Genomic DNA, 25,095 nt, shown 5'->3' on the forward strand with positions numbered 1-25,095 from the left:
CTTTGATAAGTGATTGGCTTAATACACTGTCATATGATTGAGAACCCGATCTTTCGCCGGGTGGTGTCATAGTTATTGGTCCCATTCATGCTTGGAATTAGGTTTCGACACCCATGTTCTCAGAATATATCACGAACACTTCGCAAAAAGCAGTCTGATGGAACATTGATCGGGTCACCTCCGATCATTTGAGAGCCAATAAGGTGGACAGCTGTTTCATACCATGCGCTGTCATTGCTGCTCGCTGTATGGCTGGGACCTGTAGCAATCCATGTTGAGGCTGTGCTGGGGCTCATCTTTCACTGCATTTTTAACCGACACCAAGAGCTTAAGGGATGAAGCAGATTAACTAGGCCTCAGGGTGTTAGAAGAGTTGGCCTGTTACCCACCTGCCAGGGCACGGCTGAAAGTTGTTGATAATAGTGATACCCTTCACTGCAATTTTAAACCCTCCCAAGGGCTTGATGGAGGAACAGTGCATCCATATGGACAATACCTCGAACCCGGGATGTCTGGAGCTAAAGGCCAGTGAAAGACCAGCAAGTTGCCAAGCATGCAGCTTTGTGGCTTCCTTCACTGCAATCTTAACCCCGTCCACGGGCAGGCTCCCACCGACTGTTATGTTTCATGGACACATCTAAGTGAAGAGACACCAGACGATAATCAGTCTGACAATGATCACGTGATATGCTACAGACCAGGCAGCCATGAGAGTGCACGACAGTCCTGAAGTTGCCTCTGTCCTATCGCACATATCCGGATCATCAACTTCAAGAACCTGGGGATCCCTCAAGTTCAATCCAGCGTCGCAAATGAGTGGCTCTTCAACGATACCGAAATTCGTCATCGACCTCTCCCAGCCGCCTGAGCAGCGTTACTCCCACATCATTCCGCACTTTGTAGAAGCCGTCACCTCTTGCGACTTGCCAAGTCTGTTTGATGAACTACTTCTTGACCTCACCGGCTCGCATGTATCAAAATGGCTCTCCAATATCTCACCATATCTCATGCGAAGGGTTCACTCAGAAGAGGAAACGGCCGAGTTACGTGGAATTTCAACAGCGATTAGTATCCCTATGCATGTTCTCGTCGCTTTCAACGTACTTCTAGACCTCTTGCTAGGATGTACAAGCGGCGGAGTTCGCACGCTGGATTTGCCTGGACGAACAACACGGATGTTACATTTTCGGACTCTGGATTGGGGAATGGATAAGCTCCGGCATATTATCGTTGAGCTTGACTTTGCGAAATCCGCTGGAGGGCCTGTAATTGCTACTACAGTTACCTATCTTGGCTATGTCGGTGTCCTGACAGGCGTGCGGAGAGGGTTGAGCATGAGTTTGAATTTTCGGCCATACCATGCGAATGAGACACTGCGTCAACGACTATCTTTCAGATGGAACCAAGCTATGGTGATCTTCGGTTATCGTCAATCCATCTCGAGTGCCCTGAGAAATATTCTTCTAGAGGAGTCGACCGAATTGTTGCGCCAACCGGAAAGTTCTATATCTGGCGATCCAACACAGCACGGTGTCTCTGATAATTACGTACAAAAGGTGTTGAAAAAGCTGACGGCATCTGACTCAACTTCCGCATATCTCATATTCTGCCAACCAGAACGATTATACATCGTGGAGAAAGACCACAGAAAAGCCAAAGTCCGCGACTCTGACACATTTCTCACTGCCTACAACCACGATCTTAAAGACGAGGAGGACCCCTCTCGCTTAGAGCAAGCGGCAGCAGAGTTAGAGAGCACGGATAATGCACTCGGCATGGCTGAACTCGTTGGTTTATCGCTGGACAGGAAAGAGTGCCTAGAGAAGATGTGGATGAAAAGATCACTCGTTTGTCGAAGACGGTATAAGGAAAGCAGAGATGTTGTCACTCAAGCTGATGTGGTTAAGTTTCTGGAGCACGATGAGATAAGTAATGATGAGACACACTACGCAGTTATCATGGATCCAAAGGAGGGTAAGGTTGTGTGGCGGAAGATGTATGAAATTTGATATCGCTTCATTTTTCACGATCGATTAACAGTAGCTCTGATATCTAGCACGCATTATCGAGGATGGGCTGTGCAAATGTCCAAGAATTATGCATTATGGACATCCATCAGTTTCTTATCTTGAGCATGGCAGTAATAGCTTCTGTCACGGTAAGGGTTTTCAACGTAGTTAACTGTAAGCTGACCACTTTGAAAAAGAAGGTCTTAAATTACCGGGCGCAACCGTTCAAGTAAACGCCATCCTTTCAGCTGTTGCTCGCAAAAGCGGTTGGAAGCAAAGTGTCTTTTTTAGAATTAATGTGAGGGACTGTGAAGGAGTCATCTTGTTGTTATTTCGCTGGCGTTGGAATGGAGGTTACTGAAGCTATCTAAAATTGCAGTGAAGGTGACCAGGGTAACCGGAAGCCGCACTTTTACAATGCAATTTTAAACCCCTCCGACCCCAAGCAATCATAACTTCAACCTGCAGGAGTGGCGGGGTAATGATATAGGAATAACCATCTTCACCACGATAATAACCCCATTTAAGAGCTTAAGGTAGCAATAACGTATACCGTTTTCTAAACGCAGGACGCCTGGGCTGGAATCCAATCCCTTTTTACACTCCTGACTCCTTCACTGCAATTCTAGCCCCCTCCGAAGGCGTGATCCCGCCGAAAATAGCCGGCTACTAAGGTACCTCGATCCTTCAGCCAACACCTTCACTGCACTTAACCACCTTCAAAGGTAAAAGGAAACTCAAACCCAGGGTACCTGATGCCAAAATCGCAGTGAAGGTGTGAGCCGAGTTTTTCCATTTCCTTAACTGTAATTTTAACCCTCTCCGAGAGCACCTCATCCCAGGAAGAAGCGCGGTCTCCACTCACCACAGAGCCGTTCGTAGAGCCGCTCGTAGACCACTGATGCTCCAAGGTAGGTTCCTAGGTTGGAACGGGCTTCTCTGGGGCCCTCGGACGGGGTTAAGATTGCAGTAAAGAATAAACATAGTACCTAGGTACTCACTGCAGAGCCGCACGTAGCGTGGTGTGACATTTCCTTCACTGCAATCTTAAGCCCCTCCAAGGGCTTAAGTTAGGAACAATAATTACAGTTGATTCATGATACCTACTTAAAGATGCAGTGTAGCAGGCATCTTTTTTCCACTAGGTTCCTTCACTATTATGATGCGGGCGTGCTTCACTGGCCTCAATTTGGGCCGAGACTGATTCTCTACACTGCAATTTTAACCCCCTCCAAGCCCAGCAATGACAAGTGTCTCCACTGAAACTTGACACGATCAGCCCTATGGACAGCCCACGCAATTTACGCACCCCTGCACTAACTACATCATTGGTGGTGGCAGGACAGCCAGCTGAGCAACCTTCCCACAATGTCGGTATGGCTTCAACTTGCTTTACACAGCCCGACGCCAACAAACACCAAATTCCAAAGCCACGACATCAAATATGCATTCAAATAATGGCCCGCTCCCCAGCGGGATTGACAGCTGGTCAACCTCCATTGATATTCGTAAATGACATCGCCATCCGAAGATATTCCCCTGCCGACATACTCGGCTACCGACAATGACGACCTGCTTAATCGCATCGAAGCTTCCTCCGGTGTAGAGTTCCCGATTCTTCATTCACCCGCCGGTCGCTCCACGAATCTACAGCGTCCAACTGACGACGCGGATTGGAACACGTACCATGAAGCCTACCGTATCGAGACCGACATTGTCGACGCATTCTTCCGCGCCATCGAAAACGGACACGATGATGTTGTTACCGACTTTATATCCCGCGGATGGGTTTCGCCCGATACCACGAGTCGATATCGAGAAACGCCATTGATTGCTGCTGTGCGCGCGGGTAAACTGCCCATGGTCAGTCGTCTTGTCGCGCTCGGCGCAAGCGTCAACGAATACGGTCGCGTGAAAAGCGAGGATAAACGCATCAAGGTCGACGACTTGCCGGAGCGGACTCCGTTGATGGTGGCTGCCGAGAGTGGCCATTTGGCGCTGGTCAAAGTCCTGATCGAAGACTACGGCGCGAAACACGATCTTATCGCCCCAGATGGCGCGATCGCGTTGCGACTCGCAGCAATCAACAAGCATCTCGAAATCGTACAATATCTACCTAATATCCGTGGGGGCTCGTGGAAGCGATGGATGCATGTGCATCGCAAACAAATGGAGAGGGCGAGACGCGCTGCAGAGAAGCTGTTCAACTTCATAAGGATACTGGTATGGGACTTTCCCAAACTTCTCTTGTACGAGGCGCCGAAGGAGCTTTGCTGTGCGGTTTGGAGACGTCGCCACAAGATCAAGAATTTCGTCAAGGAATTGCCTGGGAAGATCGAGAGGGGGGTCATCGCGATACCTGGACACGTCAAAAGCGCAGGGAAAGCGATCTGGAAGGGTATCAAGGAGATTCCGTCATTCGTGAAGTACGTCTTCCAGTCGCTTTGGAGAGTGCTGAAGGAAATACCAGGCTCTATAATGAAGGTTCTGAACTGGATCGGTCGTGGATTAAAGAACATTGGCGAAGCGATCAGCAACATCTTCATGAAGTTCTTCTCCTTCCTCCACACAACACTAATGGCAATTGCCACATTCCTACGCGGCATCACATTACGAGATATATGGAACGGCTTCTGCTCTCTCGTCCGCGCCATCTTCATAGACGCGCCCAAAGCAATCGGCCGGTTCATTGTGTCGTTCGGCAGGACGATTTACGATGTGCTCAAAGCGCTCTTTGGCACTCTTGGTGAATGTATCTGGTGGCTCGGGTACTCTGTGCTTTGGCTGATCAAGTATATTCCGCAAAAGATATGGACTATCATTGAAGCGATGGGTACATCATTGGTTAAGGCTTGGGAGGAAATTTTGGTGTTTGTGAATCCCAAGAGAATGTGAGCTTGGGCGGGGCAGATTCAGTGAGGGGCTTGGTGATGGTGTTTCTTGGAGGAGGCCTGACGTTTGGATCAATTAATACCCCGGAAAGATTGATATCTATTAAAATTTTCTATTAAAATTTTGTGGAAATTACACTTACATGAACCAACATCTTGCGCCAGGATGAACATGTGAGTTGGTCGAACCGCCATATCATGAGACCAACTTCTCATGAAACTGCACCAACAGACACTAATAACGCCACAGGGTCTTTCGCAAATCGTAAATAAAAGGGGGGATAAACCGCCCGACAAGCGCCAATCGGTCAGAAGCGTTGGTCGGGCTTTCGTGCTTAATGAAGCTATCGTCAAATCGATAGTTTCTTCACTGTCTCCACTGACTAACCAATTGACCCCTGGTTGTGCTTTTTAGGGAATCGATAGCTTGACAATTCAGCTCCGAAGCAATTAATCCTTCGTTCTAGATGATGGCGATTCTAAAGTAGTGGAAGAAGTGACAGGAAGAGGTGAGGGTAATTGGGAATAAAGATCAGTGTTTCCCACCCATCCGCGGGGAGTTTGTGTGTGCATTTTACGTTGTATTCGTGTTTGTTTGCGAGTGTAGTGGCTAGAGATGGCTCGCCGTCTTGTCCTTTCGTTCTGTTTGGCTTCGGCCTTGCATTCGTTTGATGTTTTCGCCAGTCCTTGTAAGCCGAAGCCTGTCACTTCTCATGCTGTCTCGATTGCGACGAGTGAGACCTCTACGGATTTGTCTAGTCTCACCTCTACATCTGAGAGCGTTATCACTGAGCTCTCGGTGGGCGTTTCCACCGGTATCTCAACAAAGATCTCGGAAGGTATTGAGACGCAGACGGGCAGCGATGGTTTGTCGCTGAGTTTGTCGACCACTGCGACCACAGTGACGACAGACAAAGACGCAGTCACGACTACCGGTCATGCTACGACAGTGACTGCTTCGACTGGGGAAGAGTCAGCTGCAACTTCCGGTTTTGCTACGAGTGAGGCGACGAATGAGGCAACTACGACCACCGGTTCTACGACGACTTCAACCACCGATGATGATGAGGCAATTGCGACTAGCAGTCTTACTACGACTGCGACTTTTAACGAGGCCACTGACTTTACGACTGATACATCTACTTTCCTTGCGGCTTCAGGCACTACGGATTCTTCCTCTTACGCAACCAGTGATACCACCCTGACTGCCTCCAGCCTCACTTCGGCTTCTGTCACCACCGATACCTCGTCTGACACGATCAACAGTGCTACGAGTGAGACTAGCAATGAGCAGACCCCCGGCCTCGCGACGGATACGTCTGGCTCCATCGCCAGTTCTGCCACCACCGAAACTTCCTCCCACGCGACGGAGGGTATTACGACCGACGTCTCGAGCATGACTACAGACGCTTCCACCACTGACGCTTCCTCATCCAGGACTAGTGGCCCTACGATTGCGACTACCGAGGAGACCACTGGCCTTACGACGGATACTTCTAGCATCACTACGGGCTATACTACCACTGACGCTTCTTCGTACACAACCTCTGGAACTACAACCGATACTTCCAGCTTGACTACCGACTCGGCGACCACAGATACTTCTTATACCACCAGTGTCTCTACAAGCGGCGTCTCCAGCGGTACAACAGACCCTGCCACTACAGATACGACCACTCAAACGACGAGCGAGTCCGAGACGAGTACGACCGCCGGCCCTGCTACCACCACCACTTCAGCCGATTACTGTAAGTCTTTCCTCTGAACTCAGACGTCTATATACTCACCCTTCCAAAGGCACAAATGCAGAATGGCAAAATGACGCTCTCATTGCGTCCTTCGAAGGCACGACGGACTACGCCAGCAGTGTCTGCACCGCTGCCATCGAGCCTGTCACCACTGTCGCAGCTACATCTGCAGCAGAAACAACAGTTACCGAGCTCGACACTGTGATAGAAGATCTCCCCGATGAGACAAAGATCGTTCTAGACGCGCCTTCTACCAACTATGTCGCTGGAGAGGACAGAACTGTCACGGCTGTTCGTCGCGATGGAAGCATTGAGATCATCGAGCCAAAGACCATTTACAATACGGTCGCTCGCACGATCGTTGAGCTCCCCACTGCTTACGAGACCGTTTACACTACCGATGTTGACTATGTCGGTTCCACGAGCGTTGATACAGTCTACGATGTAACCGGGACCGAAACAAGCGTTGTGATCACTGACACTACCGAGATCACCACTGCTACATCTACGGATGTTACCACTGAGACTATCACCAGCATTGAGAGCATCCCTACTACGTCTACGGAGTATGTAGTCACCGGTACAACCATCAAGTTCGCGCCCGGGATGACTATTCACCTCACCAACTCACGTACATTTGTCGTTTACTCCATACCGTCTACGCGCACGCATGTCTTGTACACAACCACCGATTACCTTACTTCGACTTGGACTACAGTCACCCTCGCTTCGACAGATACTGACTACACTACTGTTCCTACGACGACCTTCGACATCACTACCGCGACGGATACAATGGAGGAGACGATCGCTACTAGCACTGACACGAATTTTGCCACGAGCACTATTACAACGGTTGGGTGGACGACCGAGACTACCGAGACTTGTGAGTATCTTCAATTGATCTATACGGGTGTCAGAAGAATTATCTTCCAAGATTCAGGCTACGTAGATAAAGTAGCCTAAACGCGAGCCGAAATGCTAGCATAAGGTGGCCAAATTATTTCGTCTCTTATGCTCTCGACGGCCAATTCTTCTGACCTCCCGATCCCTACAAGAATATACTGACATCGGACAGCTGTTTCAACTTCAACCAGTACCAAGATCAAGGGCAAGACGTATACTCAGCACGAGTTCCCCTGGCTGAACAACAAGAAACGCGCCGCCGTCGAGGCCCGTATTCCTCGACTTGAAAGCCTCGAAGAACATTGGATCAACGAATTCGGCGAATCTCATTACCACAGCGCGTGTTCATGCTTCTTGCCTGACCTTCCTACGCGAACTGTTTACGCTTCAGCGGGTCTTGAAACGATTGTCGAGAAATCCACCACGATTGACAAGATCTATGGTGAGACTGTCACGCTGACCCTCACCACCGCTGCGACCGTCACAACTCATAAGACTGTCACGGATACGACTGTCGTAGATGGGACCACTTCTATAGTGACGCTTACAGTTTATGAGGATGTCACAGAGACTGTTCTCTCGACGCCGACTGCTCAGTCTCTTATCACCAAGGTTGTCACAAATGATGATGTGAAGCAGGTCACCAAGGAAATCGCCATCATTGACACGATCACTCTCTACGGTATAGCGACTGGATACACGTGGGTGGAAGTCACCCGCACGCAGGACATTTATGACCTTCGCAGTAAATTATTCCCTGTCGTTCAGACAATCGATATCGCCGAGACATCTACCTCCACTCTGCCTACTATCACTGTTGAGACTACTGTGGAAGTCACCTCTACTGCGCTGTCTACTGCTGATGAGACCGTCTACGATGCGTTCACCAGCGTTGTGCCAGTTGCTGTTACAGACGTCAAGAAGTTTACCTACACGAAGACGATTTTCACGGACGCGACATCTGTCTACTCAATTGAAGCTACCAACACTGTCGGCACAATCGCGACTACAACGCTTACGACCCTCACCACGGTCACCAATGGAGTTACATCAACCATTACCACCGTCCTCTCCACTCAGGTAACCGTTACAGCGCGCCCCGTTGAAACCAAGATATGCGAAATGCCCATCAAGGACGGCGACTTTGAGTACCCAGCCGGGACCAGCCCATGGTGGAAGAGTATATACTCCGCGTTTGACTGGGACAAAGCAGATGTCGACGGTCACGGGAAAGTCATGAAAAGCCAAAACCTTGTCAATTACACCAGTTTCGTAATGTGGCAAGACATAAAATCCTGCGCAGGCGTGACCTTCCAATGCAGCTACGACTACTACATCGACAAACAGTACGAGCGTGTAATGGAAGACCCCAGGACTAAAAAACTGGGCACTTGGATCCCCTTCATCCGCACGTACTGGAATGATGATATTTGGTATAAGCCCAACAAGTTTCTGGGTAACAGGTTCAATCAGCCAGATAACTTGTGGGAACCTTATTATCCTGGACGGTGGTACTCTGCTAGCATCGAGTTCAAGACGTCTGGTGGGACGGACACGTTGTATATCCAGGCTGCTAGTCCGCAAGACGAGAACGGGGGTGGTGAGAATTATATTATGCTGGACAATTATAAGTGCAGGCCCATCAAATACAATGGCCCGAACGGACCGGTTTGAGGTGCGCGTCGATAGAAGACGATTGAGTATTGTTCCTCAACATATACTTACATACATAGTTTTCAAATCTCATCATTCTTATCGGTAATTGTTTTATTAGTGATATCTATAGATCATTGCTCATCCTTCTTTATTCTCTCGCCTCAGCGACTCGTGAGAGCTTGAGTGAGAGATGAGACTCAATTGAAGACGACTCACCCTACACTTCTCTTTCACCGGGTGGACAATAGAAGAAATGACCTCTAAAGCTTAGGCTATCAGGATAAATTACCCTGAGCTCTATTTTAGGTTGGTATGAGGTGATCCATGAATTCCGTTTCTTGTGATCTTAGCAATCCATTTTTCTATCCCGCTGACGGTTGGTTAAACATCGTTCGTCAACACACACTTCTGCACATAGTTTGCAGGTCTAAATATAATATTTCATAGATAGTTCTGAACTTATTTTATTCACTCGTCCTGTTAATCCTCGTCCAGTCTGGGCGAGCTTTGAGCTTGAGTGAGATGAGGCTCAATTAAAGACAACTCACCCTACACCACTCATCACCGGAATCGCGGCAGCGGGGTGGGTTCAATGCAACAATTGCTATTATTACGAATACTCTATGCAATCTATCTATTTATGATTGGCTACTCATATCTCATTAAGTATGGGCTTTGAGCTTCCTCCTGCCATCGTTATTCCGCCATCTACCGAATTATTTTCCGAGCCCAAACCGCCAAGTGTTGACATGTCTTGACCTCCACAATCCTCCATTCCATCCCAGTTATTAACATTAAGTGTATTGCGAAGCCCAATATTCCGTCAAGTCATCAATTCATCCGTCTGTGACATGAGCCCATCTCGCCCAATGCACCTCTTGGCCTCTAAACAGCGGAGACGGGCGCATTCGCATACTGAACCCGCCTCGACTCTCTAGCATCAGACCGCTCATCATTCCCCTCCCAGCCCGCCTTGACAAGCCAGAACAGAGCCATCAAAGGCGTCGTCAGCAAACTCAGAACTCCACCAAGAATAGCCTTGAAAGCCTGCGGTGTCCATCGATCTTCATACCGCCAGTCTCCGCCGTCGCGTTCACCGACCGTGGTCAACACGCCTACAGAGAGTGGCCAGAGGAGTACAAAGCCTGCAATTGCAAACATGAAGCCTCGTAGTGCTCCTTGCACGATGGTGTTGATCAATGAAGAGTCTTCAGGCGGTGGCGCTTTCTCGGTCTTGGGTGGTAGGAAGAATAGCCATCGCATCCACTGGGATGTTGGCTCGGGCATGAAGCCGACGGGTTGGACGGACCGCTTGGAGAGATCGTAGCTTACAAGACCCATCTCGACGAACCAGGTAAGGATGCACTGGATGATGATGGTGACAGCGGCATCGCCCGATAGAGTGTTCGGCAGTTGAAACAAGCGTATTGGGTTGTTGACTGTGTCTTGAGTGGTGTACATGGCTATAGCATCAGTTAGTATATCTTATCGTTAGATCATGGAGTGGTACTCACGGTAAGCCAATGCAAAATTAACGCCACCGGATAAAAGCATGGCACCCACACCATCCAAACCAAAGACGTAAAAGAGTTGATGACCAGTAAATTGTAGGCTTGGTCTCATCCGCCCCTCCTCCTGTTCCTGTTCCTGCAGCACGTCAGGTTTCAGAGATCCCTGCTCCGTAAGCCCCTGTGTCTCAAGTTGCGCCGCCATTGCATTCGACCTGTCAGAATCCATAAATCTTATTCAGATGCAAGAAAACCAAGGCAGGAAGGAGCGTGGGATTATTTCCTTGGTCGTTTTGTTTCTCCGTCTGCCAAAAGTTGGAGACAAGCGGTGGGAGAAAAGGGGTCTTGGGTCTTGGGAAATTAACAACCCGGAATTAAAGTGGTGGGAGAAAAAGCTTGGATCAAGAGAAAAAGGAAAATGGAAGGCTTGGACTCTAAGCGAGAGCGAGAATTCACCTTCCAGATCAGCATCTTTATGGGACTATAGGGTGAGTTTTTTTTTTGTTGAGAATTGTTGCTGTTCACATGGTACCATTTTACACCGCTATCTTAAGGGTATGAGGTAGCATCACGCGATGTTTACTGAGTCACTCATGATAGACAAAACAATGTTCTGCAATCTGATACACGATTGACAGTTTATAGAAACATACAAAAACATTAACAGACTGTAAAGCTGAATGTGGCTTAGGGTGACTGTCTCTTTGGGTGTCTGGCCTAATTTTCGGTTGGAAAGGGACATCTTGAAGCTCAAAGCGTTTCACCAGAAAATGCGACACCGATCCAGCGGGTCAAGGACGAAAGAGTTCGGATTACGACATCCCCTCGTGGCAATGATTAACGCCTGTAGGCATTTTCGGTCCTGACATCCGCTTGACCTTGGAAAAGAAAAACTCCATGTTTAATTTTAATCTGGATAAGGCTTCGCGTCATCTCAACTCTGCCTGCCCTCTACCTTGTTCATCTCACCAGGGGTATCAGCGTCTAGAAAGCCAAGCGAGAAAACAGTCTCAGGAAGATTGATCCAGGTCAGACGTCTCCACAGCGGGATCTAACGAGACTTGCGGAAAAATAAACACCGTGACCGTTGTTCCGGCGCTAAAGCAGGAACCAGAATAAGCGAGCACTTAGAGACCCACGAGGTTGTTGTTTTTCCATCCATCTTGTCTTTTTGGAGAGTTTCAGGTACAGCCAAGCCCAGAGAGATCCACCATGCGAGAAAGGGAGATGGGAAGCGCTCGGGTGAGAGTGGCAGCTCGCCTAGATAACTCTCTCTGGAGATGGTTTGACCGTTGTCAACTGAAGGAACCACCACCGTTGACATGGCATGGGGAGAGTGGACTAGTTTGACAGAGAGACAAGACTGTCAAGTTCAAGCTTAAGCTTATTTTCATCTTGAATAGAATACTCGTAAACGTAAACTAGCCTGTGCTATACTCTCGCTTGTTAAGCAATGGCTCGCAGTAGTCAAAGTCAATCGTTGCATGATCTGCTAATATCTCGATCCCCATTAACCCGTCTCCTCAACGGCTGGCGCCCCAAGAAGCAAACCCTGGTACCCTGAAACTGGCCGGGGCCACGAGCAATGCAACCTTGAGGCGTCAGATCCTTGATGGCATATCGGCCGAACAAGACATCCTTGCCCTTTTATCTGTCCAAGGCGGGAAACTACCCCGTCGAACCACGACCTCGATTCGATATAAGTATCGTCTTTCATCCCGCTTCAAATGGACTTTCTTCTTCACTCACTCAGTCTCATACAGCAGTTCATTCCATTCACTTTGATCTTTGCACATTCTTTCACTCTTCTTTGACAGAAGTAGTTCAATTCATTCTTTCATCTATCCAAACTTGATATCACCGCCAGTCGGATCAACCTATCACAACCACTTTCTTTTTACCAAACAAAACACTTCAACTTTTTTACACAATCAAAATGTCTTTCCTCACCAAGACCCTTTTCGCCGCTCTCGTCGCCGCTGCCGGTGTCAGTGCTCACGGCCACGTCGAGTCCATCTCCGTTGGTGGCACTGACTACGACGGTCTCAACCCCGGTGCCGCTGCCAACGAGAACCCCCGCAAGGAGCTCGTTGCCTGGTTCGCCACCAACACCGACAACGGTTTCGTTGAGCCTTCCGCCTTCGGTGATGCCGACATCATCTGCCACCGCGGTGCCGAGAACGCCGTCAAGTCCGCCAAGGTCAAGGCCGGTGAGAAGATCACCATCAAGTGGGACACCTGGCCCGAGTCCCACAAGGGTCCCGTCATCGACTACCTCGCTTCTTGCGGTGCTGAGGGATGCGCCAAGGTTGACAAGGAGAGCCTCAAGTTCTTCAAGATCGCCGAGGCCGGTATGACCTCCGGTGGCAACTTCGCCTCTGACGACCTCATTGCCGCTGGCAACTCCTGGGAGGTTACCGTCCCTACCTCCATCAAGAGCGGTAACTACGTCCTCCGTCACGAGATCATCGCTCTCCACGCCGCTGGCCAGGAGAACGGTGCCCAGAACTACCCCCAGTGCTTCAACCTCGAGGTTGAGTCTTCCGGCTCCGACGAGCCCGAGGGTGTTGCTGGCACCAGCCTCTACAAGGCTGACGATGCCGGTATCAAGTTCGACCTCTACAGCAACCCCACCAGCTACCCCATCCCCGGTCCCAAGCTGATGTCCGGTGGCTCTTCCGGCTCTGCTCCTTCCACCCCCGCTACCCCCAGCACTGGCTCCGGCTCTGACTCTCCCGCTCCCTCCGCCACCCAGGCTCCCGCTGAGTCTGCTGCCCCCGTCGAGTCTGCTCCCGCTGCCGGTAACGACAACAACAACGGTGGTTCCGCTCCCGTCGAGACCTCCCCCGCTGCTCCCCAGCCCACCAAGACTGGCTGCAAGGCCAAGAAGGCCCGCCGTCACGCCCGTGACATGCTCAACTAAGCTCCTTCTTTCCCGAGCTTCAAGTTGTCTTTAGCAACACGCTGAGCGTGATTGTGTAAAAAAAAACCTTTCAAGGATCATTGTGTCCTGTCCATCCCGACACATGGGATGAACCTTCAATATTCTGCTGTATATTATGACCCTGAGTCTGATTAATAAAACCCTTTCTGAATCAATACTTGTTCCGTTGTGATTGTCATTGTCTTTTGTGAATGCTTAAATTACTCGCCGAGTCTCAACCACTTCTTTCGGCCTCCAAGTGAGTGTTAGAAGAACTGTCTTCAAATGCTTAGGTTAAAATAATAAAGTAGCCCAAGTTCTAGTCTTGGTTAACATGAAGTGACCAAATCGTTCCATATCTTGAGCCTTCGGATGTCAATTCTTCTGATACTGAGGTCATCTCAGTCATTTTCTTCTGTATTTCGTCCTCAGGATTCGTTAGCCAACTTCCCAAATTCGGACTGAGATGGAATGTCGCGCTTACCTATGCTGCTTTCTGCCATGACTCAAGTGACTTCTTCATTTCAAGCTTAATACTTTCCATCTCAGCAGATCCGTACGTCCTGACCAGCATGTCAATCACTCCTAAAGCCGAGATCTCCGGATCCCAAGTATCTCTTGGAACAATAGCTTCAACATCAGCGTACTTGACGAACTCCCTCACAATCTCAACCCAGCGCGCAGTTCCCTCTGGGTTAATGTCATAGTACTCTATCCATCCTCGCCGTTTCGCATCACGCAGGTGACGGAGGACAGTAACCCATGGAGTCAATGGCTGGTGGGTCTCGAAGTGCTTGTACTTGTGATTTGGTCCGGGGTTGATGGGTGTTTGGTGCGAGAGTAGATACTTGACGAGAGAGGGCGATGACGTGGGGAAGATGGTCTTGTTGCGCGAACAGAGGAACTCTATGGCATATGCCAACAATGGCGTAGACCCATCGTCTCCATCTGCGACGTTTTGGGTCATGTTGGCAAGTTCTGCACAGACATATGTCGTCAAGCCAAACTTGACAGCAAGACACAAGAACGGGTTGTGAATAGGCGGCGCCTTCATCCTCACTTCATAAGACCCAAACGTGCTCTTCGCCCAATGGTCAGTCTCGTCTGACTCCTTTGTCAGCCAAAGCCACGAGATTGTCTTGTCCATCTCATTCAGGAACTTCCGCTGCAGCTTCCCATCATCGTTAACGATGTATCGAGCATGTGTCATGGCGAGAGCGATATCGGGATACCACTCATTCAACCGACGATGGTGTTCAATCTCTTCGAGGGGATGTTTGAGTCGGAGGACGTAAGACCGAAGAAGTCGAAGATGAGAATCGAAGCGTAAGTCTTGGAAAGATGCGAGACGAGATGCGCCGGATTGAACGAGCCAGTCGCGGACTGTGCGGTGGATGTAGACCACTTTACTGGTGGTGACAAGACCTGCGACACTCTGTCTCTTGTCAGCGAAGCGCATGTTACCTACCGGCTTGATAACGTGGACATTCAGAAGACCAGCAAACCGTTCCTTAATGCTTCTGATAGTTGTCTGGCAACGAGCCTCAATCTCCTCGTCTGTTGCTTTGACGACTTGACGATTCAATGCAAGCCCGTCGTCATCTTCGAGCAGGGCAAAGGCGAGCTCCCATACAGTTAGGGAGTTAGCAGACTCATCTCTAATAAAGTCTGCGACGATTTCCCTAGCCTGTGTGAGTTGGTACAGTGTTGCAGTCTGCGTGATGTCAGACGACGTTTGGTCTTCAAGGAGTAGCTTCGCGAAGAGGTCATCAAGTTCGGTAGGAAGACTGTCCAGAGTGGTTCTGAGACTCTCAAACCCGTTCGCCTCCGCTGCTGATGCGTGTTAAAAGAATTATCCTAAGACTTAGGGCGCCAAAATAAAGTAGCCTAAGTGCTGGTCTAAACCTACATAAGGTAGTCATATTATTTCGTCTCTTATGATCTGCAAGCATTCTCTCAACAGCAAGTCTGACCCACAGAAACACACCATCGGCTTGCTCAACGATTGACGTGAGCAAGCTACGGGTAGCTTCCTGATCCTGATCCTGTTTGAGAAGCCGTCGGAGTCGCGGATCAGTCTTGAGCGTATCCAGTGCATAGCGATACATGTCTTCGTAACTGAGGTCTTGCAGCTTCGTGTTCGGAACGGAGCTTCCAAATGCCCTCTCGAAGACATCCCACGGTCGGGAGGAAAGGCAGAGCTTCAGCGAGCCATCGTGTTTCATTGTCAAGCCTTTGAAGAAGTCAATAATCTGCATATGGTCTCCTTCAAACTCATCCAGGCCATCGATGAATAGGCAGATGTTGGTCTGAGGCAAGGCCGCATCCAGGAGAGAGTAAAACGCAGCTTGCAGTTCTCCAACGGCCCAGTCAAGCGCAAAGTTGACTCTTTCCTTAGTGGTCAGTTGTCGCAAATGCGCCCAAAGGCTTGGAAATGCCTTCTCAACAAGATTTGGATCAGAAGACAAGAGTTGATGAAGCAAGTATCGCAACAAACCAGTCTGTGACCGCTGCTGCATCGAACCACTCGTCCAAAAGAAGAACCCAACAGTACTGATAGTCTTTTTGCCGGCCCATTTTCGAAGATGATGCAGAGCAACAGGGTGCTGCAAAAGATATCGCACAAGAGTCGATTTCCCTGAGCCAGGCTTGCCAGTGATCCAGTAGATGGGACTAAGCTCCGAACCATTGAGCCATGCGGTAAAAGAGTCCCTGAACTTTCGTCGCAGAGATTGATAGATAAGCGAGTTGTCGAAGATCCAGTCGAGAGTTTTTGCGTGCGCTTCGGTCACTTGACTCTCACGGTCGTGCATGCTCTTATAGGCTAAGCTCTCGAGGATGAAGTTGTTGATGAGACCGGCAGGAGCGAGCCTGGGCGGTTTCTTGGCAGGTACGCCGACCGTGCTTTCGACATTTTGGGCTTCCGGACCTTTGTCAATCGTCTTCTCGGTTGGTTGAATCGAAGCATATTCAGGTTCATGGATCTGTGAACCAGCAAGTACAGGTCGACAAATATCACTGAGATCATCAGTAGCTGGCGAAACGAAACGAAACAAAACATACCGTAAATTCGGCAAAACATCTTGGCACAGCCCAAGAACCTCCCCAAGCCTGCCCCGTAGCGCGCTAAGATCGTCCCTTCCCCAGACCCCGCAAACGTCAACTGGTCCACCATCAAGGCGCTGAAAGTGCACCAAGAGATCATCAGCGATCTGAATGCACGCAAACTTGATCAACGAGACATTCCCGGGAACAGGTCCTAGATCTTTGACACACTGTACCGAAGACACCAAGGTCTCGAATAAGCGAGCAAGATTTGTGTCACTTTGACGTTGTACAGCGTTGTAGATGTCGATTGCATTGGCCAGACAGGACGTCAGGGCTGAGGATACAGTGTCAGATGCAGCTACGGCCATTTCATTCATGGTGCAGTGCGATGTCAATTCAATCACGATAACTTTCAGTGTATGTATGTACTTCTGCTAAACAGGGAATGTAGAGAGTAAGAGGAAAAAGAAGAGGAATGATGCTTGGAATGAGGGGTTTAAATAAGCACTCGTATCACACTTAATCACGCGTCAGAGAATCCCTGCCATCATCAACACCCCAAGTTTACTGGTCAACAACTACCGTATCGTATCGTCTTACAACGTTTGACTTTGACAGTCCTGTATCACGTTCCTCGAGACAACGAAATTACTACACCACTCCGGTCCAGACTGGGACCATGCATTTTTAAGTTCCAATACCCCTGGAAGGCTTATCAGAAACCGTCGGTTTCGGAAAGTCGTATAAGATACGCCACTCCATCCTCCAAATTTGCCAACTTTTTACCATCAACATACCCTCATTCAACAATGACTCCCGTTCCCCTGTTATTGGGAATTGCCTCGATCGCGGCGTTTGCTCAAGCGGGTAATTCACCAGGCCTTCCCTTCGTCATCAACACCTGGGGCGGCGACTTCACCGCGGCTACGGACGCCGCATTCAATGCTCTGCAAAAGTCCAAGACCTCAGCTGTCGACGCTGTTGAGATTGGCGGTTTGACATGTGAGCGCAATCAATGCGATGGAAGTGTTGGATACGGAGGCTCTCCCGACGAGAACTGTGAGACGACACTTGATGCTCTCATCATTGATGGTGATACCATGAATACAGGCGCTGTGGCTGCTCTGCGTCGCGTCAAAGATGCTATCTCCGTGGCGAGACATGTTCTTGAGTACACCAGTCATTCGCTCCTCGCAGGTGATCAAGCTACCCAATTCGCTGTCCAGAATGACTTTAAAACGACGAACCTCACCACCAAGGCATCGGCGAAGAAGTGCAAGGAGTGGCAGGCTAGCAAATGCCAACCCAACTATCGTGTCAACGTCAGTCCCAACCCCGAACACTTTTGCGGCCCTTACCGTCCATTAGCAAAGAACAAGCAAGCCCAGCAAAAAGCTCAATCCTCACACGACACCCTCTCTCTCATCGCCATCACCAAAGACGGAAGTCTGGCCGCGGGAACAACCACAAACGGCGCATCGCACAAGATCCCTGGACGAGTCGGCGATGGTCCCATCGTAGGAAGCGGCTCCTACGCTGACAGTTCGCTCGGCGGCTGTGGCGCCACAGGCGACGGCGACATCATGCTCCGTTTCCTCCCCTGCTACCAAGCGCTCGACAGTCTGAGTCGGGGTCTATCTCCCAAGGAAGCAGCCGAAGATGCGGTTCTTCGCATGGTGCGCAAGTTCTCTGATCTCAAGAGCGGTATTGTCGTGGTGGATCGGTACGGGAACCATGGTGCTGCGGGGAGTGGATGGGAGTTCACGTACAGTTACCGGGGTGGGAAGATGAAGAAGACCAAGGTCGTCAAGGTGAAGCCGGTGCAGGAGGTACGTGTTGAACTGAAAAGGTCGCGATGAACATGGCTGACATTCGTCTAGGTTTGATCGTCATACTTGCCACAGTAGGGGATCGCAATTGCCATAGCAGAATCAATTCCATAAGTACCTAAGCTCTACGATCTCATATGCCAGGCCTTTTGATCATTCCACCCGAATGCTCAGTGCGAGTCCAAGCCAGCACTAGGTGACTAAATTATCCATCTCTCATGTTCGAGGTGGCCAATCCTACCCTGACACTGGAGGCAGTAGGCGAGTGAGGCGGCAATGGGCGAGAAGGAATACGGAATATCGCAGTGGGAATCGACGAGAGTATCGGGATATGGATGTCTGCATTCAGAATTGGTCAGAAGACTTGATTCCCTAGGCCGGGTCCCGATGTGGTGCTTACCTGTTTCTGCTGCGAATGGCGATGTTGGAAAGAAGAAGAATAATTCAGCCTTCTAATTGCGAGGATCAACGCGGTTACCATTTGCGTCGTCCTCTGGAAACCCAAAAGTGACAGTCTAGCAACTGATCATCGACACACGTGAGTACACCCAGTGCTTGTTGATCATGTTGCGGAAGACGACAGCTTCTTCCTTGGTCTCGTGTTGGACCCTGAAGATGTGACCGCTGCGCAGCATCTGTTCAGTATCAAGCCAATGTCCCATGACGCCGCTACCTTCGGCAGGAGAGCGAGCCGGCAGTCCGTTGGATTGGGCCACAGTCAAACATTGGATGACTCGATCAATGATAGCTTCGATGGACTCGATGCTCTCACCAGGTTCGAGTTTCTTGCTGCAATCAGGGAGCCAATAGAACTTCAGGGCGTTCTCCCAACCCTTGTCAGTCTTCTGAGGCTCCTGGATGCTTTCAAAAGTCCAGAAGCCCATGCGTCGCCACACGGCCAGCCCTCGGTGTATGGCGAACATGTTTCCACGACTGCCGAATTCATGCTTGGGGTTCAACTCACACCCCATCATCGACATCATTTGTTCACAGACTTGAGGGTCTGCTGCCATGGAGCCTGGAAAAACATACATAATTGCCGGGTAGGCAGTGCGAGAGATGATGCAGGCATGTCGGTCGCGAGACGAAGCGGCCCGGGTTTCTTCATCTTCAGCTGGCTCCCAAATCTGGATCGAAGAAGCGAGGTGACAGTTACTCTCAAGAAGCTCCTGTAGCCCGCTGGGCTTGTTGTCGATGTAAGCGTCAAGGACTGGTCGAGGTAGGTAGAAAGCAGGTCCAAGATGCTTCTGTTGCATCTTGAATTCGTCGTTGTGGCGTCGGATGGTCTGCTCGATCTTGTGCACCAACGGTCGACGCTCCTCAATCTGTGAGTACATATTTTAGTAAATGAAGCCTAAGAGATGAAATGTTTAGGGGACTTTATGCCATCTTAGACTTGCATTTAAGGCCCTTTGTATTTGGCACCCTAAGCCTTAGAGGACTTCTTTCGAGTTGCCTAGCTCGGACTCGATGCGATGGGCAGGAGAGTACAGGAAACAAGAGAAAGGGATCAGCAGACAGGTACTTACCTCAGCGACTGACAGTAATCCTGTCGGGGGCTGGTACTCCTGTGCACCCATTGTGTGTGCGAATGGATGCTTGGTCGGGACAAGAAGTGTAAAGAGCTGAAGATGTGTACGAACGCCGAGAGCAAATGATGTGGCGGATGAAGGAAGGAGAAGAGGAAGAAAAAGCAGCAGGAGACAGAAGGGTATTTTGTCAAAGCCCTGATGTGCGTTCCACTAGCTTCCATCTGTGTGACCTGACAGCCCGATCAATGACAGGCATCTGCCAGCTGCCAATAACCACCAATCACTCTCAGTAACTGCTTGGCAGTACCTGGCTGCTTGCTTGGACGGCTTCAGCTCTGAATCACAGCTAGAAGGCTGCTCTGTCCCACTAGGTAAGGTCCTTGGCGTAGTGCTGGGAGTGAGTCAGGAGGGAAGCAACGAAAGTTGAGAGACGAAACAATGTGCCCACTTGGTGCTGGCTTAGACCAGCCCTCATTCTACTTTATATCAGTGGTCTCTGCCTTGGACAGTACTTCTGTTACTCACATGAATGTACAAGAGACAAAGGATATTGCAAAGTGACGTTAAGCTTCGAGATCCTCTTCAATTACATAGATATGAACCCACACAAAGACCTCAACTACAATCGTCTCGAAACAAAGCAGGCACATCCTCCTTGAACTCGTAATCACATCGTCCCATAACATTCACTCTCAGTCCATCCCTTACGTATAAGCCCAAGCCGCAAACTTGTCACCGGCAGTCTGTATCTCAACTCCATCCACCTCCAAGCACCCCTTCCCCTCGAACAATCCCGTCGTCGCTTTGAGAACCGCTTCCTTCGCGACAGGCATGTTCCTCGCTGTCGGGCAAGCCCAGAGCCCAGAATTGCCGTTCTCCGCCGACCACATGAGTATCGTGACAGGCATCTGGCACTCAGAGATGATATGCACTGGATGAAAGCCTCCCATTTGGGAGCCTGGTGGACGCATCGCAGAGTGGGCGGATGGGTACGAGATGATGCCATCGGGCGCGACGAAGATGAGTTGACCACCTGGAACTGCAGCCTATTGCGATCAGTGGAAGGGAATTTGACGGAAGGGGGTGACGTACTGCAAGGCCAGTCATGTTTGCATTGACCTGGGTAGAAGTCCCATCAGGACACTCCGTCGCATTGTTCAGATCGCAAAAGGTACTTGGCTGCGCAGCACCGATAATGAAAGCCCTATTTCGAGCGTTGATCACGCGGGCATGAATCTGGGGGACCTTTGGAGAGAAGACGCTGAGGGTGTAGTAGGCGTTCACCATGGCGAAAGTCATGGTTAGAAGCAGAAGGGCGAGCTTCATGATGGCGAGGGTGGTGGCATGAGATGGAAGGTGTGATGTTGATGCGCATGGAAGGTTTCGGCGGGTGGTGGCTTGTTGAGAGATTGGACGAAAGGGAAAGTCGAGGAAGGAACGGAGGAAGGAAGGCGCGGGCCTTTTGTAGTTGATGCCTCGTTATTGTGGTTACATCTCGCGCAGATGCCTCGAACGAGAAGACATGCTCAGAGATGATATAAATAGGTCCTATTGAACAAACACGATCAAATGTTTCGATTGTCTTCTTTTTCTTTAGCTGCGCAGTCCTGCGAAGCATCTTCATCGCTAGAGCGCGCTCAGCCATGCCTGTGCAAGACCCTGAACACATGTGCGTCCTCCCTCGTCATCTGCAACTCCAAGACCGCTCGACCTAGAGATGCGATAAGCTCGTGCCCACGTTTCCCAGATCGAATTACGCGGCCCGATTATGCTTGGAGAGAATGCAGGGCCGTTGCATGTAACGTTTGAAGAACGGTCAGACCGAATGCAAGATGCACTTCGACCCTGACCAGAGTAACCCGACAGGTGATCCTAGTCGAGTTGAATGAAGTGTGCAGTGACGGTATCGAACATGCTTGTGTATTATACTCAGAAAAATAACTCATACATCATATCTATTTCTTTCCGACCTTGCCCTTTAGTCTATTAATAAGTCCCAAGATCTTCGCCTTCAAAGCCATTCCCTGGGCCTCATCAGCGCCGACAAATCTTCTGACGAGGATGTTGTACAGTCCTCCGAATGCAAGGGCGATAGCAGTCGATGTAAAGATGATAACATTGTATGGCATACTGAAATCTGGCGTGGGAAGGTACAGCAGCAGTGTTGTAGTGCGGATGTTCAGGACCTTGGGCTCAAGTGTCGTGATAACTGCGGCGGCGACGTCGAAGCCGCGGTTGGCGTCAGGAGGATATTCGGTATAACGCAGGATGGACTTTTCGAAATCGTAGGTGAGGAAAACGGTGCAGTGTGGAGGAATACGCATGAGTAGTTCGAGCTGTGTACCCCGGGCGCGGTCCAGGGCAGGTCGGTAGTAGATCTCCTTGATGAGATCGGACGAGTTTGACGAGGGAGCATCGGCGATGCGAGCCGAGAGGGTGTGTAGGTAGATACGCATGAACCAAGGAAGGGATTCCATGTAGACAAACTCGACGTCGGTATCGCTAGGGTTGCTCAGAATAGCTTGTACACCACCATGTTCCTGGCCGTGGCCGTTGAAACTGCGATCAGCGTAGAGGAGGGGCGTTTGTGGCTTGTTAAGGATCTTGTCCTCATCCTGTGATTCGGGCTTGACAAGCATGAGAGCAAGCTCGGAATTGGAGTCCAGGCTGTAGCATCGAGAGTTTCCGTCTTGAGATCTGATTTCGCGGGCGCCTTCGGTAGTGTAGATATCGCGGGATTGGGGGATCTGGACACAGACAGGAGGAACGTCAGGGTCGGTTAGGGGACACGTTCCCTTCATAGGTCGACCGAAGACTTGAGCTAGCGTCCAATCTTGACCATCGAGGCTGTCGGCGGGGAAGCAAGCGTGCTCCGAGTTGTATGACTTGGAAGTATCGCAAAGAAGCTCATGAGCAGGAGGGGGTCTCGGAATCGGGTTGTCTAGTGGTTGTTAGAGAAGTCACCAGATGAAATCGACGCACATACTTTGAGGTCGCTTGGAGCGATTGATATCGAGAACCATATCCACAGTCTCTTCCATCTCCAAAAAGCATTCACCGTCGGCATCACACTTGGGCCTGACGTCGATTGCCATGCTCTGGTAAGAGGCATCAAAGAGCTTGTGCCCATCCAACAGGGTGGCAATTCCAGCCTTGCCCTTGCACGGCAGCAATTTGAGGAAAGGTGTCAGGTTTTCTGTACACACGACTTCGTGCGGCAAAACACCATGCAGAAGTCTTGTGTTGGCCAGCGATGAGTTCGAATGGTGGCCATCGGGCTGGAAAGACATAACGGGTCGAATGGTCCTCGTCTCGTCGATAAAGTTCAAACTGGCGCAGAACAATCCAGATAAGGCGTTGGTTAAGATCAACCACTTCTCATCGGCTTCAGCATCCGTCTCAGCATCCAGCCACGCCCACAGCTCAACGCCAGTGCCTCCCTCACGGGTCCCATCCCAGGGTCGGGCACCCCATGACTGGGCATCCCATCGCCCCAGCGTAAATCGGAGATGCAACTCTCTAGTACCGGCATACTGAAGAATTTGTGCTAGTGATCGAGGAAAGAGTCGGAAGTTGTGCGCTTCGAAGTCGGCGATTGAAGTATTGGCTCGGAAGTTGAAGCTCGCTAGAAGCTGGGACAGGGGTAAAGGTCGAAGCGTCAATTGCTCATGGTAGCCGGATGCCGCGGCCGAAGTGAGTGCGAAGCCATTTGTGATAGCAAGTAGGAGATAGGCCAGAAATTGGCGCATCGTGAAGTGGGTTAAAGAGGGAGGAAGTCGTTCAAGACTTCACATCGCACCTTTGCCCTTGGGAAATCGACTTGGAGTCGTAGCTTGGAGAGCTCCAGTTGCGACGTGGAAGGTTCGATGAAGTAAGCGGTGGAGACAGGCAGAAACTTAGCTCTCCGGCGCGCGCTTCCTCCACATGCCGTCGCATCTTGGATCTTCAAGGCCCCGCCAACTTTCAACATCTTCAAACAGCATATTCGAACGACGAACACACAATGGCCGCTGAACAGAGAAAGCTGCTCGAGCAGCTTATGGGGGCCTCCTCGACGTCGCGCGCCGCTCAGCTCTCCCTCACAGATCCCAAAGTCTGTCGCTCCTACCTGGCAGGCACCTGTCCGCACGACCTTTTCACGAACACAAAGCAAGACATTGGTCAGTGCCCAAAGGTGCACAGCGAAGGATTAAAGACAGAATACGAGGCTTTATCGGATAGAGAAAAGCAGAAATATGGATTCGAGTACGATTATATGCGCGATCTGCAAAAGTATATCGACGATTGTAACCGACGAATCGATGCTGCGCAGAGACGATTGGAGAAGACACCCGATGAAATTCGTCAAACTAACGTTCTGGTATGTCTTTCATTATCATTTTATTGCAAAAATTCTAACTTGCTCAGCTCAAAAGCATCTCCGATCTCACAGCCTCCATTAACAACGGCCTCCTCGAAGTCGAAATCCTCGGTTCCATGGGCGAAGTCTCCCGTGCCCAAGACGAGCTCTTCCGCGTTCGCCAAGCCTCTCAATCCAAAGCTGACCGTGAGAAAGAGCTCAAAGCGCTCTCCGACACCTCGGGTCCCTCTGGACATCAGAAACTTCAGGTCTGCGACGTCTGCGGTGCGTACCTCAGCAGACTTGATAACGACCGTCGCCTGGCGGATCACTTTTACGGCAAGATGCATCTAGGATATGCGCAGATGCGAAAGACTTACGATGCGTTCCCCAAGGAAATGAAGGGTCGCTCCAGGGCACCGATGGACGATGATGGCCCTGGCATGGGCGGACCCAGAGGACCGCGCGGCTCAGGAGGATACAGGAGCGGTCGCGGTGGAAGGGGTTACAGAGGCGGTGGATGGTAGACTATGAGTAATATTTGTTTAAAGGGCTATACAAAGGCGTTGGGGCGCTGCTTAAAAGGGATGGAAATTGAGACTGAAAGAGTTGACTTTAGGAACTTAAGCATGGATGGCAATACCCTTTTTAGACCTAGCAGCTCAGCGATAGAGAGCGAACGAAAACGGAGGAGAATTTGTGCAAT

General features: G+C 50.2%; 10 protein-coding genes across 10 annotated transcripts; 5 read left to right on the plus strand and 5 right to left on the minus strand.

Annotated features, from left to right (window-relative positions):
* Nucleotides 1–707: 707 nt before the first annotated feature.
* FIESC28_02879 (uncharacterized protein) lies at nt 708–2,009 on the plus strand (the record flags this gene model as incomplete). Its single annotated transcript, XM_031157028.1, has 1 exon — nt 708–2,009. The coding sequence occupies one exon, from the start codon at nt 708–710 to the stop codon at nt 2,007–2,009; it is 1,302 nt and encodes a 433-aa protein (XP_031018980.1).
* Nucleotides 2,010–3,521: 1,512 nt separating this feature from the next.
* Nucleotides 3,522–9,228, plus strand: FIESC28_02880 (uncharacterized protein; the record flags this gene model as incomplete). The annotated part of the gene is made up of 4 exons (XM_031157029.1): nt 3,522–4,900; nt 5,660–6,648; nt 6,698–7,534; nt 7,727–9,228. The coding sequence occupies 4 exons, from the start codon at nt 3,522–3,524 to the stop codon at nt 9,226–9,228; spliced, it is 4,707 nt and encodes a 1,568-aa protein (XP_031018981.1).
* Nucleotides 9,229–10,095: 867 nt separating this feature from the next.
* Nucleotides 10,096–10,923, minus strand: FIESC28_02881 (uncharacterized protein; the record flags this gene model as incomplete). The annotated part of the gene is made up of 2 exons (XM_031157030.1): nt 10,096–10,673; nt 10,725–10,923. The coding sequence occupies 2 exons, from the start codon at nt 10,921–10,923 to the stop codon at nt 10,096–10,098; spliced, it is 777 nt and encodes a 258-aa protein (XP_031018982.1).
* A 1,731-nt stretch (nt 10,924–12,654) lies between these two features.
* FIESC28_02882 (uncharacterized protein) lies at nt 12,655–13,641 on the plus strand (the record flags this gene model as incomplete). Its single annotated transcript, XM_031157031.1, has 1 exon — nt 12,655–13,641. The coding sequence occupies one exon, from the start codon at nt 12,655–12,657 to the stop codon at nt 13,639–13,641; it is 987 nt and encodes a 328-aa protein (XP_031018983.1).
* Nucleotides 13,642–14,125: 484 nt separating this feature from the next.
* On the minus strand, nt 14,126–17,066 carry FIESC28_02883 (uncharacterized protein; the record flags this gene model as incomplete). Its single annotated transcript, XM_031157032.1, has 3 exons — nt 14,126–15,474; nt 15,551–16,659; nt 16,705–17,066. 3 exons carry the CDS (start codon nt 17,064–17,066, stop codon nt 14,126–14,128), a joined length of 2,820 nt encoding a protein of 939 aa, XP_031018984.1.
* Nucleotides 17,067–17,498: 432 nt separating this feature from the next.
* FIESC28_02884 (uncharacterized protein) lies at nt 17,499–18,575 on the plus strand (the record flags this gene model as incomplete). Its single annotated transcript, XM_031157033.1, has 2 exons — nt 17,499–18,518; nt 18,570–18,575. 2 exons carry the CDS (start codon nt 17,499–17,501, stop codon nt 18,573–18,575), a joined length of 1,026 nt encoding a protein of 341 aa, XP_031018985.1.
* Nucleotides 18,576–18,970: 395 nt separating this feature from the next.
* FIESC28_02885 (uncharacterized protein) lies at nt 18,971–20,098 on the minus strand (the record flags this gene model as incomplete). Its single annotated transcript, XM_031157034.1, has 3 exons — nt 18,971–19,011; nt 19,057–19,843; nt 20,048–20,098. 3 exons carry the CDS (start codon nt 20,096–20,098, stop codon nt 18,971–18,973), a joined length of 879 nt encoding a protein of 292 aa, XP_031018986.1.
* A 656-nt stretch (nt 20,099–20,754) lies between these two features.
* Nucleotides 20,755–21,376, minus strand: FIESC28_02886 (uncharacterized protein; the record flags this gene model as incomplete). The annotated part of the gene is made up of 2 exons (XM_031157035.1): nt 20,755–21,096; nt 21,143–21,376. 2 exons carry the CDS (start codon nt 21,374–21,376, stop codon nt 20,755–20,757), a joined length of 576 nt encoding a protein of 191 aa, XP_031018987.1.
* A 629-nt stretch (nt 21,377–22,005) lies between these two features.
* On the minus strand, nt 22,006–23,799 carry FIESC28_02887 (uncharacterized protein; the record flags this gene model as incomplete). The annotated part of the gene is made up of 2 exons (XM_031157036.1): nt 22,006–22,991; nt 23,037–23,799. The coding sequence occupies 2 exons, from the start codon at nt 23,797–23,799 to the stop codon at nt 22,006–22,008; spliced, it is 1,749 nt and encodes a 582-aa protein (XP_031018988.1).
* A 254-nt stretch (nt 23,800–24,053) lies between these two features.
* On the plus strand, nt 24,054–24,916 carry FIESC28_02888 (uncharacterized protein; the record flags this gene model as incomplete). Its single annotated transcript, XM_031157037.1, has 2 exons — nt 24,054–24,410; nt 24,458–24,916. 2 exons carry the CDS (start codon nt 24,054–24,056, stop codon nt 24,914–24,916), a joined length of 816 nt encoding a protein of 271 aa, XP_031018989.1.
* Nucleotides 24,917–25,095: the final 179 nt, after the last annotated feature.

Source organism: Fusarium coffeatum, assembly GCF_003316985.1.
Source record: "Fusarium coffeatum strain FIESC_28 chromosome Unknown BRIP53273_contig_61, whole genome shotgun sequence".
In the NCBI taxonomy this organism is placed as follows: domain Eukaryota; kingdom Fungi; phylum Ascomycota; class Sordariomycetes; order Hypocreales; family Nectriaceae; genus Fusarium; species Fusarium coffeatum.